At 49.4% G+C, this 12,959-nt stretch overlaps 1 protein-coding gene across 1 annotated transcript in view; it reads right to left on the reverse strand.

Annotated features, from left to right (window-relative positions):
- Positions 1–246: 246 nt before the first annotated feature.
- The window catches only part of LOC143962851 (long-chain fatty acid transport protein 2-like), a 91,199-nt gene continuing 78,486 nt past the window's right edge, over positions 247–12,959 (reverse strand). Inside the window, exon 10 of the mRNA XM_077472321.1 lies at positions 247–635. Within this exon, the coding sequence (XP_077328447.1) occupies positions 459–635 (177 nt within the window). The 3' untranslated portion in view covers positions 247–458. The remainder of the gene's footprint in view (positions 636–12,959) is intronic.

Raw genomic sequence — 12,959 nt, forward strand, 5'->3', positions numbered from 1 at the left:
CTTGGTAAAAACTGGCATGTGAGAATAATAAGGGAAAGAAAAATAAGGTATGAAAAGAATAAATTGCCATTACCAACCATCTCTAAAGGTCCTCCTCCTTTTTTTTTTTTTTTTTTTATTATTGAAAAAAGTTCCTTTTTTAAGGGTGCCCAGCCTAATAGTGTCATTCATCTCCAATCAGCTGAATTTTTACTGAGAAGTAAGATTGTGTGAGTAGATTCGAAAGCTAATGATTACACAACTACAAAAAATATCAGAAAATGTATTTTCAAGATGACATTTACAATAGATACACATTACATTCAAGTTCATTAATATTTGGTCAGTTCAGTATTAACCAAATATGCTGTTTCCTAAAAAAACAGGATTATTTTAACTCCTAAGTAATTCTAGTTATTTTTATTGAAATGGGTTGGTAATAATGCTCAAATCGAGATTTGCACTGCAAACCACAGATATTATAATTTTAGTGTTTTTTCCAAGATGGCATTGTAGATCTGTTGGGTCATTGGCGTGTAAATTTTATTTGTTTCATCCAAGAAGTATAGAGGGTCTTTTACGATGAGTGGGTTGAAGCCTTCTTTGACCAGTTCTACCTTGCGTTGCTTGTAGGTGCCAGTAACTTCAATGGTGTCCTGTTTGGGAAGCAGTTTTTAGTCTATGTTTGTAAAGCATGCAGTTTTATTACATTTATTGAACTGATATTACATCACATTTCACAATGTCCTTACTGAAAACTTTAGAGTCCATTCACACAGGAGCAACTTTGGATCCGACTTGAAGTCGTCCCAAGTTGCCTCAAGTCGCGCAACATGATAAAATCAATGTAAGTGAATGAGAGCCATCTTAATGTACACTACTGAAGTCGCTCCGACTTCAGAAAAGGTTCCTGTACTACTTCAATCCGACTTCTAGGCAACATGTACCCATTGATTTCAATAGAAGTTGCCTCCAAGTCTGATCCCCTGTCTTAACTGAAGCAACTTTCCAGGAAGTAAAAATTTTTTCTAGGCAAACCCCTCCCTCACACAGAGCTGATTATTATGTGATTGGCCACTGGCAAAGTCCCCTGTCCTGGAGGCAACTTCAAGTTGCCTTGTAAGTTGCCTCAAGTCGTGCTGTGATTCATACTCAAGTCGTGTCCAAGTTGCCTCCCAAAGTCTCGCTCAAAGTCGTGTTGCCCCTGTGTGAATGGACTGTGTGCCTCAACCAAAAACAAAATGTAGTATATTACAGCATAACAGTGCTTAGATGAAGTGACCTGCATTCAGTTTCTTCTTCAGACTTTTTCCCTTTTATTTTTACCTGGCAATCCTTAGAATAACATATTTTCTGTTTTTTTGGTTTGTTTTTTGTTTTTCTTCATTGTAACCATGGAAGGAATCATTGTCACTACCCAGGCTGAACGTTAAACCTCTGCCTTTGTTCAGCTACATTACATGAGAGATGATTGGGAAAGTGACAAGGACAATGCATTTTTGTATTTGCCGATAAATGTTCCTAGATGTGGTGGATGTGTTAGTTTTATTTTCACAGGACAGGTAGGCTTAATTATATTAATTTATATTCTTCAGTTTACTTACTTATTTTTTTTTTTGTTAGGCAGGAAGGACTGGCATTGCCATTTAAAGGCAAACTACAGGTATAATAGTCAATTATCTAAACTCGTGGACCCTCACCCCACCCCTTGCTGGCCTTTCCCAGAAGTTTTTTTTTGTCATCAGGGTGGTCAGTTGACCTGAAGGATTTTCTTTGGATTTTCTCCAGCAGTGGGCAGTCCTCAACAATGTAGAGTGGTGATGATGTCCGCACCAATCTCTGCATTATTGTGTGTGAGTGTAAAATTCCATGAACACACAACTCACTGCACTGACAAGATGTTCTTAGTTTTCCAGATTGAATTATACTGGGTATCATTCCACTGGAAAGAATGAGGATATCTAGTGGTGGAAAGAAATTACTGTGGACAACAACGTGGGAAGGAAAGCAAGTGTTGCACTGGTTAGGGTTTAAGTACATCCTTGAATGCAAGGTACAATATCTTCATGACTTCTTGGGTTAGGCTACCAAATTCTGGTTAGTGAACACTTGTCAAAAAAAGGTAGGCATCTCTGCCCATGCATAACCTCTCTGTTGGCTAGTGTCTTTAGGTAATGGATGGGACCCTAGAGTGCACTCTGACGATTTCTTTCCTATTCCGCACACCACTGCTGGAAAGAAAAGGCTTCATCCAGATCGGTCACCTATGACTTTAAGGCCAAGAGGGGCTGTACCAGGGCCTTGCATGTAGGAGCAGGGACAGACTCTAATGTTGCTAATCAGCCCTGCATCCTACAGGGAGTAATCCAGGCTGGCAGGGTGCGCTACAGGTCCAGAGCATTGATTCCATTGGGGGGAATCAAGTGCCTAAAGGCATTGCAGGGTGTGCCTGCCCTGAGAGGTCAAAGATTGGACCTGCTGCAGGAAGGGTGGGTGCCCCGGTATGTGGATTATGTGGCAGTTCTTCCCTGTGTTCCTGATACTTTAGATCAGGCATGTCCAAAGTCCGGCCCGCGGGCCAATCACAGCCCGCAGTCCGGTTTTGAACGGCCCGCCTGCTAATCTAAACATATATATCTTTTGTGGCCCCCGACGATCTCCCAGCGCCGGGGCCACAAAAGATATATAGTCTGGCTGCATTGGAGATAGGAGGCTGTATGAGCGCCGTGCACACAGGAGTATTTCCTGTTTACACGGCAGCCTCTGTAATAGGAAGTCCCATCTCCGCCATTGGACGACTGTTCTGTCCATCAAAGGAGGAGGGACTTTCTCTTAAAGAGGCAGCTGTGTAAACAGAAGATTCTCCTGTTCTTTAGCGCTCGTCCTGTCCCTTCCAAGGCTGCACTGATGGCAATGGTAAGTACATTCCTGGCTAATGGTGGCTGCATTCCTGGCTAATAGTGAGTGAAATCCTGGCTAATGGTGGCTGCATTCCTGGCAATAGTGAGTGAAATCCTGGCTAATAGTGAGTGAAATCCTGGCTAATAGTGAGTGAAATCCTGGCTAATAGTGAGTGAAATCCTGGCTAATAGTGAGTGAAATCCTGGCTAATAGTGAGTGAAATGCTGGCTAATGGTGGCTGCATTCCTGGCTAATGGTGGCTGCATTCCTGGCTAATGGTGGCTGCATTCCTGGCTAATGGTGGCTGCATTCCTGGCTAATGGTGGCTCCATTCCTGGCTAATGGTGGCTCCATTCCTGGCTAATGGTGGCTCCATTCCTGGCTAATGGTGGCTCCATTCCTGGCTAATGGTGGCTCCATTCCTGGCTAATGGTGGCTCCATTCCTGGCTAATGGTGGCTCCATTCCTGGCTAATGGTGGCTGCATTCCTGGCTAATGGTGGCTGCATTCCTGGCTAATGGTGGCTGCATTCCTGGCTAATGGTGGCTGCATTCCTGGCTAATGGTGGCTGCATTCCTGGCTAATTGGTGGCTGCATTCCTGGCTAATGGTGGCTGCATTCCTGGCTAATGGTGGCTGCATTCCTGGCTAATGGTGGCTGCATTCCTGGCTAATGGTGGCTGCATTCCTGGCTAATGGTGGCTGCATTCCTGGCAATAGTGAGTGAAATCCTGGCTAATGGTGGCTGCATTCCTGGCTAATAGTGAGTGAAATCCTGGCTAATGGTGGCTGCATTCCTGGCAATAGTGAGTGAAATCCTGGCAATGGTGGCTGCATTCCTGGCTAATAGTGAGTGAAATCCTGGCAATGGTGGCTGCATTCCTGGCAATAGTGAGTAAAATCCTGGCAATGGTGGCTGCATTCCTGGCAATAGTGAGTGAAATCCTGGCAATGGTGGCTGCATTCCTGGCTAATAGTGAGTGAAATCCTGGCAATGGTGGCTGCATTCCTGGCAATAGTGAGTAAAATCCTGGCAATGGTGGCTGCATTCCTGGCAATAGTGAGTGAAATCCTGGCTAATGGTGGCTGCATTCCTGGCTAATGGTGGCTGCATTCCTGGCTAATGGTGGCTGCATTCCTGGCTAATGGTGGCGGCATTCCTGGCTAATGGTGGCGGCATTCCTGGCTAATGGTGGCGGCATTCCTGGCTAATGGTGGCGGCATTCCTGGCTAATGGTGGCGGCATTCCTGGCTAATGGTGGCTGCATTCCTGGCTAATGGTGGCTGCATTCCTGGCTAATGGTGGCTGCATTCCTGGCTAATGGTGGCTGCATTCCTGGCTAATGGTGGCTGCATTCCTGGCTAATGGTGGCTGCATTCCTGGCTAATGGTGGCTGCATTCCTGGCTAATGGTGGCTGCATTCCTGGCTAATGGTGGCTGCATTCCTGGCAATAGTGAGTGAAATCCTGGCTAATAGTGAGTGAAATCCTGGCAATGGTGGCTGCATTCCTGGCAATAGTGAGTGAAATCCTGGCTAATGGTGGCTGCATTCCTGGCTAATAGTGAGTGAAATCCTGGCTAATGGTGGCTGCATTCCTGGCAATAGTGAGTGAAATCCTGGCAATGGTGGCTGCATTCCTGGCTAATAGTGAGTGAAATCCTGGCAATGGTGGCTGCATTCCTGGCAATAGTGAGTGAAATCCTGGCTAATAGTGAGTGAAATCCTGGCTAATGGTGGCTGCATTCCTGGCAATAGTGAGTGAAATCCTGGCAATGGTGGCTGCATTCCTGGCTAATAGTGAGTGAAATCCTGGCAATGGTGGCTGCATTCCTGGCAATAGTGAGTGAAATCCTGGCTAATAGTGAGTGAAATCCTGGCAATGGTGGCTGCATTCCTGGCAATAGTGAGTGAAATCCTGGCTAATGGTGGCTGCATTCCTGGCTAATAGTGAGTGAAATCCTGGCTAATGGTGGCTGCATTCCTGGCAATAGTGAGTGAAATCCTGGCTAATGGTGGCTGCATTCCTGGCAATAGTGAGTGAAATCCTGGCAATGGTGGCTGCATTCCTGGCTAATAGTGAGTGAAATCCTGGCAATGGTGGCTGCATTCCTGGCAATAGTGAGTGAAATCCTGGCAATGGTGGCTGCATTCCTGGCAATAGTGAGTAAAATCCTGGCAATGGTGGCTGCATTCCTGGCAATAGTGAGTGAAATCCTGGCTAATGGTGGCTGCATTCCTGGCTAATGGTGGCTGCATTTCTGGCTAATGGTGGCTGCATTCCTGGCTAATGGTGGCTGCATTCCTGGCTAATGGTGGCGGCATTCCTGGCTAATGGTGGCGGCATTCCTGGCTAATGGTGGCGGCATTCCTGGCTAATGGTGGCGGCATTCCTGGCTAATGGTGGCGGCATTCCTGGCTAATGGTGGCGGCATTCCTGGCTAATAGTGAGTGAAATCCTGGCTAATGGTGGCTGCATTCCTGGCAATAGTGAGTGAAATCCTGGCAATGGTGGCTGCATTCCTGGCTAATAGTGAGTGAAATCCTGGCAATGGTGGCTGCATTCCTGGCAATAGTGAGTAAAATCCTGGCAATGGTGGCTGCATTCCTGGCAATAGTGAGTGAAATCCTGGCAATGGTGGCTGCATTCCTGGCTAATAGTGAGTGAAATCCTGGCAATGGTGGCTGCATTCCTGGCAATAGTGAGTAAAATCCTGGCAATGGTGGCTGCATTCCTGGCAATAGTGAGTGAAATCCTGGCTAATGGTGGCTGCATTCCTGGCTAATGGTGGCGGCATTCCTGGCTAATGTTGGCGGCATTCCTGGCTAATGGTGGCGGCATTCCTGGCTAATGGTGGCGGCATTCCTGGCTAATGGTGGCGGCATTCCTGGCTAATGGTGGCGGCATTCCTGGCTAATGGTGGCTGCATTCCTGGCTAATGGTGGCTGCATTCCTGGCTAATGGTGGCTGCATTCCTGGCTAATGGTGGCTGCATTCCTGGCTAATGGTGGCTGCATTCCTGGCAATAGTGAGTGAAATCCTGGCTAATAGTGAGTGAAATCCTGGCAATGGTGGCTGCATTCCTGGCAATAGTGAGTGAAATCCTGGCTAATGGTGGCTGCATTCCTGGCTAATAGTGAGTGAAATCCTGGCTAATGGTGGCTGCATTCCTGGCAATAGTGAGTGAAATCCTGGCAATGGTGGCTCACATTCCTGGCTAATAGTGAGTGAAATCCTGGCAATGGTGGCTGCATTCCTGGCAATAGTGAGTGAAATCCTGGCAATGGTGGCTGCATTCCTGGCTAATAGTGAGTGAAATCCTGGCAATGGTGGCTGCATTCCTGGCAATAGTGAGTGAAATCCTGGCTAATAGTGAGTGAAATCCTGGCTAATGGTGGCTGCATTCCTGGCAATAGTGAGTGAAATCCTGGCAATGGTGGCTGCATTCCTGGCTAATAGTGAGTGAAATCCTGGCTAATGGTGGCTGCATTCCTGGCAATAGTGAGTGAAATCCTGGCTAATAGTGAGTGAAATCCTGGCAATGGTGGCTGCATTCCTGGCAATAGTGAGTGAAATCCTGGCTAATGGTGGCTGCATTCCTGGCTAATAGTGAGTGAAATCCTGGCTAATGGTGGCTGCATTCCTGGCAATAGTGAGTGAAATCCTGGCAATGGTGGCTGCATTCCTGGCTAATAGTGAGTGAAATCCTGGCAATGGTGGCTGCATTCCTGGCAATAGTGAGTGAAATCCTGGCAATGGTGGCTGCATTCCTGGCAATAGTGAGTAAAATCCTGGCAATGGTGGCTGCATTCCTGGCAATAGTGAGTGAAATCCTGGCTAATGGTGGCTGCATTCCTGGCTAATGGTGGCTGCATTCCTGGCTAATGGTGGCTGCATTCCTGGCTAATGGTGGCTGCATTCCTGGCTAATGGTGGCGGCATTCCTGGCTAATGGTGGCGGCATTCCTGGCTAATGGTAGCGGCATTCCTGGCTAATGGTGGCGGCATTCCTGGCTAATGGTGGCGGCATTCCTGGCTAATGGTGGCGGCATTCCTGGCTAATGGTGGCGGCATTCCTGGCTAATGGTGGCGGCATTCCTGGCTAATGGTGGCGGCATTCCTGGCTAATGGTGGCGGCATTCCTGGCTAATGGTGGCGGCATTCCTGGCTAATAGTGAGTGAAATCCTGGCTAATGGTGGCTGCATTCCTGGCAATAGTGAGTAAAATCCTGGCAATGGTGGCTGCATTCCTGGCAATAGTGAGTGAAATCCTGGCAATGGTGGCTGCATTCCTGGCTAATAGTGAGTGAAATCCTGGCAATGGTGGCTGCATTCCTGGCAATAGTGAGTAAAATCCTGGCAATGGTGGCTGCATTCCTGGCTAATGGTGGCGGCATTCCTGGCTAATGGTGGCGGCATTCCTGGCTAATGGTGGCGGCATTCCTGGCTAATGGTGGCGGCATTCCTGGCTAATGGTGGCTGCATTCCTGGCTAATGGTGGCTGCATTCCTGGCTAATGGTGGCTGCATTCCTGGCTAATGGTGGCTGCATTCCTGGCAATAGTGAGTGAAATCCTGGCTAATAGTGAGTGAAATCCTGGCAATGGTGGCTGCATTCCTGGCAATAGTGAGTGAAATCCTGGCTAATGGTGGCTGCATTCCTGGCTAATGGTGGCTGCATTCCTGGCAATAGTGAGTGAAATCCTGGCAATGGTGGCTGCATTCCTGGCTAATAGTGAGTGAAATCCTGGCAATGGTGGCTGCATTCCTGGCAATAGTGAGTGAAATCCTGGCTAATAGTGAGTGAAATCCTGGCTAATGGTGGCTGCATTCCTGGCAATAGTGAGTGAAATCCTGGCAATGGTGGCTGCATTCCTGGCTAATAGTGAGTGAAATCCTGGCAATGGTGGCTGCATTCCTGGCAATAGTGAGTGAAATCCTGGCAATGGTGGCTGCATTCCTGGCTAATAGTGAGTGAAATCCTGGCTATTGGTGGCTGCATTCCTGGCAATAGTGAGTGAAATCCTGGCAATGGTGGCTGCATTCCTGGCTAATAGTGAGTGAAATCCTGGCAATGGTGGCTGCATTCCTGGCAATAGTGAGTGAAATCCTGGCAATGGTGGCTGCATTCCTGGCAATAGTGAGTAAAATCCTGGCAATGGTGGCTGCATTCCTGGCTAATGGTGGCTGCATTCCTGGCTAATGGTGGCTGCATTCCTGGCTAATGGTGGCGGCATTCCTGGCTAATGGTGGCGGCATTCCTGGCTAATGGTGGCGGCATTCCTGGCTAATGGTGGCGGCATTCCTGGCTAATGGTGGCGGCATTCCTGGCTAATGGTGGCGGCATTCCTGGCTAATGGTGGCGGCATTCCTGGCTAATGGTGGCGGCATTCCTGGCTAATGGTGGCGGCATTCCTGGCTAATGGTGGCGGCATTCCTGGCTAATGGTGGCGGCATTCCTGGCTAATGGTGGCGGCATTCCTGGCTAATGGTGGCGGCATTCCTGGCAATAGTGAGTGAAATCCTGGCTAATAGTGAGTGAAATCCTGGCAATGGTGGCTGCATTCCTGGCAATAGTGAGTGAAATCCTGGCAATGGTGGCTGCATTCCTGGCTAATAGTGAGTGAAATCCTGGCAATGGTGGCTGCATTCCTGGCAATAGTGAGTGAAATCCTGGCAATGGTGGCTGCATTCCTGGCAATAGTGAGTGAAATCCTGGCTAATGGTGGCTGCATTCCTGGCTAATGGTGGCTGCATTCCTGGCTAATGGTGGCTGCATCCCTGGCTAATGGTGGCTGCATCCCTGGCTAATGGTGGCTGCATCCCTGGCTAATGGTGGCTGCATCCCTGGCTAATGGTGGCTGCATCCCTGGCTAATGGTGGCTGCATCCCTGGCTAATGGTGGCTGCATCCCTGGCTAATGGTGGCTGCATTCCTGGCTTATGGTGAGTGAAATCCTGGCTAATGGTGAGTGAAATCCTGGCTAATGGTGGCTGTATTCCTGGCTAATGGTGGCTGTATTCCTGGCTAATGGTGGCTGCATTCCTGGCTAATGGTGGCTGCATTCCTGGCTAATGGTGGCTGCATTCCTGCCAATAGTGAGTGAAATCCTGGCAATGGTGGCTGCATTCCTGGCTAATAGTGAGTGAAATCCTGGCAATGGTAGCTGCATTCCTGGCTAATGGTGGCTGTATTCCTGGCTAATGGTGGCTGTATTCCTGGCTAATGGTGGCTGTATTCCTGGCAATAGTGAGTGAAATCCTGGCTAATGGTGGCTGCATTCCTGGCTAATGGTGGCTGCATTCCTGGCTAATGGTGGCTGCATTCCTGGCTAATGGTGGCTGCATTCCTGGCTAATGGTGGCTGCATTCCTGGCTAATGGTGGCTGCATTCCTGGCTATTGGCGGCTGCATTCCTGGCTAATGGCGGCTGCATTCCTGGCTAATGGCGGCTGCATTCCTGGCTAATGGTGAGTGAAATCCTGGCTAATGGTGAGTGAAATCCTGGCTAATGGTGAGTGAAATCCTGGCTAATGGTGAGTGAAATCCTGGCTAATGGTGAGTGAAATCCTGGCTAATGGTGGCTGCATTCCTGGCTAATGGTGGCTGCATTCCTGGCTAATGGTGGCTGCATTCCTGCCAATCGTGAGTGAAATCCTGGCAATGGTGGCTGCATTCCTGGCTAATAGTGAGTGAAATCCTGGCAATGGTAGCTGCATTCCTGGCTAATGGTGGCTGTATTCCTGGCTAATGGTGGCTGTATTCCTGGCTAATGGTGGCTGTCTTCCTGGCTAATGGTGTCTGTATTCCTGGCAATAGTGAGTGAAATCCTGGCTAATGGTGGCTGCATTCCTGGCTAATGGTGGCTGCATTCCTGGCTAATGGCGGCTGCATTCCTGGCTAATGGCGGCTGCATTCCTGGCTAATGGCGGCTGCATTCCTGGCTAATGGCGGCTGCATTCCTGGCTAATGGCGGCTGCATTCCTGGCTAATGGCGGCTGCATTCCTGGCTAATGGCGGCTGCATTCCTGGCTAATGGCGGCTGCATTCCTGGCTAATGGCGGCTGCATTCCTGGCAATAGTGAGTGAAATCCTGGCAATAGTGAGTGAAATCCTGGCAATGGTGGCTGCATTCCTGGCTAATAGTGAGTGAAATCCTGGCTAATGGTGGCTGTATTCCTGGCTAATGGTGGCTGCATTCCTGGCTAATGGTGGCGGCATTCCTGGCTAATGGTGGCGGCATTCCTGGCTAATGGTGGCGGCATTCCTGGCTAATGGTGGCGGCATTCCTGGCTAATGGTGGCGGCATTCCTGGCTAATGGTGGCGGCATTCCTGGCTAATGGTGGCGGCATTCCTGGCTAATGGTGGCGGCATTCCTGGCTAATGGTGGCGGCATTCCTGGCTAATGGTGGCGGCATTCCTGGCTAATGGTGGCGGCATTCCTGGCTAATAGTGAGTGAAATCCTGGCTAATGGTGGCTGCATTCCTGGCAATAGTGAGTAAAATCCTGGCAATGGTGGCTGCATTCCTGGCAATAGTGAGTGAAATCCTGGCAATGGTGGCTGCATTCCTGGCTAATGGTGGCTGCATTCCTGGCTAATGGTGGCTGCATTCCTGGCTAATGGTGGCTGCATTCCTGGCAATAGTGAGTGAAATCCTGGCTAATAGTGAGTGAAATCCTGGCAATGGTGGCTGCATTCCTGGCAATAGTGAGTGAAATCCTGGCTAATGGTGGCTGCATTCCTGGCTAATAGTGAGTGAAATCCTGGCTAATGGTGGCTGCATTCCTGGCAATAGTGAGTGAAATCCTGGCAATGGTGGCTGCATTCCTGGCTAATAGTGAGTGAAATCCTGGCAATGGTGGCTGCATTCCTGGCAATAGTGAGTGAAATCCTGGCTAATAGTGAGTGAAATCCTGGCTAATGGTGGCTGCATTCCTGGCAATAGTGAGTGAAATCCTGGCAATGGTGGCTGCATTCCTGGCTAATAGTGAGTGAAATCCTGGCAATGGTGGCTGCATTCCTGGCAATAGTGAGTGAAATCCTGGCAATGGTGGCTGCATTCCTGGCAATAGTGAATGAAATCCTGGCTAATGGTGGCTGCATTCCTGGCTAATAGTGAGTGAAATCCTGGCTATTGGTGGCTGCATTCCTGGCAATAGTGAGTGAAATCCTGGCAATGGTGGCTGCATTCCTGGCTAATAGTGAGTGAAATCCTGGCAATGGTGGCTGCATTCCTGGCAATAGTGAGTGAAATCCTGGCAATGGTGGCTGCATTCCTGGCAATAGTGAGTAAAATCCTGGCAATGGTGGCTGCATTCCTGGCAATAGTGAGTGAAATCCTGGCTAATGGTGGCTGCATTCCTGGCTAATGGTGGCTGCATTCCTGGCTAATGGTGGCTGCATTCCTGGCTAATGGTGGCTGCATTCCTGGCTAATGGTGGCGGCATTCCTGGCTAATGGTGGCGGCATTCCTGGCTAATGGTGGCGGCATTCCTGGCTAATGGTGGCGGCATTCCTGGCTAATGGTGGCGGCATTCCTGGCTAATGGTGGCGGCATTCCTGGCTAATGGTGGCGGCATTCCTGGCTAATGGTGGCGGCATTCCTGGCTAATGGTGGCGGCATTCCTGGCTAATGGTGGCTGCATTCCTGGCAATAGTGAGTAAAATCCTGGCAATGGTGGCTGCATTCCTGGCAATAGTGAGTGAAATCCTGGCAATGGTGGCTGCATTCCTGGCTAATAGTGAGTGAAATCCTGGCAATGGTGGCTGCATTCCTGGCAATAGTGAGTAAAATCCTGGCAATGGTGGCTGCATTCCTGGCAATAGTGAGTGAAATCCTGGCTAATGGTGGCTGCATTCCTGGCTAATGGTGGCGGCATTCCTGGCTAATGTTGGCGGCATTCCTGGCTAATGGTGGCGGCATTCCTGGCTAATGGTGGCGGCATTCCTGGCTAATGGTGGCGGCATTCCTGGCTAATGGTGGCTGCATTCCTGGCTAATGGTGGCGGCATTCCTGGCTAATGGTGGCGGCATTCCTGGCTAATGGTGGCTGCATTCCTGGCTAATGGTGGCTGCATTAATGGCTAATGGTGGCTGCATTCCTGGCTAATGGTGGCTGCATTCCTGGCTAATGGTGGCTGCATTCCTGGCAATAGTGAGTGAAATCCTGGCTAATAGTGAGTGAAATCCTGGCAATGGTGGCTGCATTCCTGGCAATAGTGAGTGAAATCCTGGCTAATGGTGGCTGCATTCCTGGCTAATAGTGAGTGAAATCCTGGCTAATGGTGGCTGCATTCCTGGCAATAGTGAGTGAAATCCTGGCAATGGTGGCTGCATTCCTGGCTAATAGTGAGTGAAATCCTGGCAATGGTGGCTGCATTCCTGGCAATAGTGAGTGAAATCCTGGCTAATAGTGAGTGAAATCCTGGCTAATAGTGAGTGAAATCCTGGCTAATGGTGGCTGCATTCCTGGCAATAGTGAGTGAAATCCTGGCAATGGTGGCTGCATTCCTGGCTAATAGTGAGTGAAATCCTGGCAATAGTGAGTGAAATCCTGGCAATGGTGGCTGCATTCCTGGCAATAGTGAATGAAATCCTGGCTAATGGTGGCTGCATTCCTGGCTAATAGTGAGTGAAATCCTGGCTATTGGTGGCTGCATTCCTGGCAATAGTGAGTGAAATCCTGGCAATGGTGGCTGCATTCCTGGCTAATAGTGAGTGAAATCCTGGCAATGGTGGCTGCATTCCTGGCAATAGTGAGTGAAATCCTGGCAATGGTGGCTGCATTCCTGGCAATAGTGAGTAAAATCCTGGCAATGGTGGCTGCATTCCTGGCAATAGTGAGTGAAATCCTGGCTAATGGTGGCTGCATTCCTGGCTAATGGTGGCTGCATTCCTGGCTAATGGTGGCTGCATTCCTGGCTAATGGTGGCGGCATTCCTGGCTAATGGTGGCGGCATTCCTGGCTAATGGTGGCGGCATTCCTGGCTAATGGTGGCGGCATTCCTGGCTAATGGTGGCGGCATTCCTGGCTAATGGTGGCGGCATTCCTGGCTAATGGTGGCGGCATTCCTGGCTAAT

Source organism: Lithobates pipiens, unplaced genomic scaffold (genome assembly GCF_037356315.1).
Source record: "Lithobates pipiens isolate NorthernLeopardFrog02 unplaced genomic scaffold, aLitPip1_a1.2 Scaffold_8, whole genome shotgun sequence".
Lineage (NCBI taxonomy): Eukaryota > Metazoa > Chordata > Amphibia > Anura > Ranidae > Lithobates > Lithobates pipiens.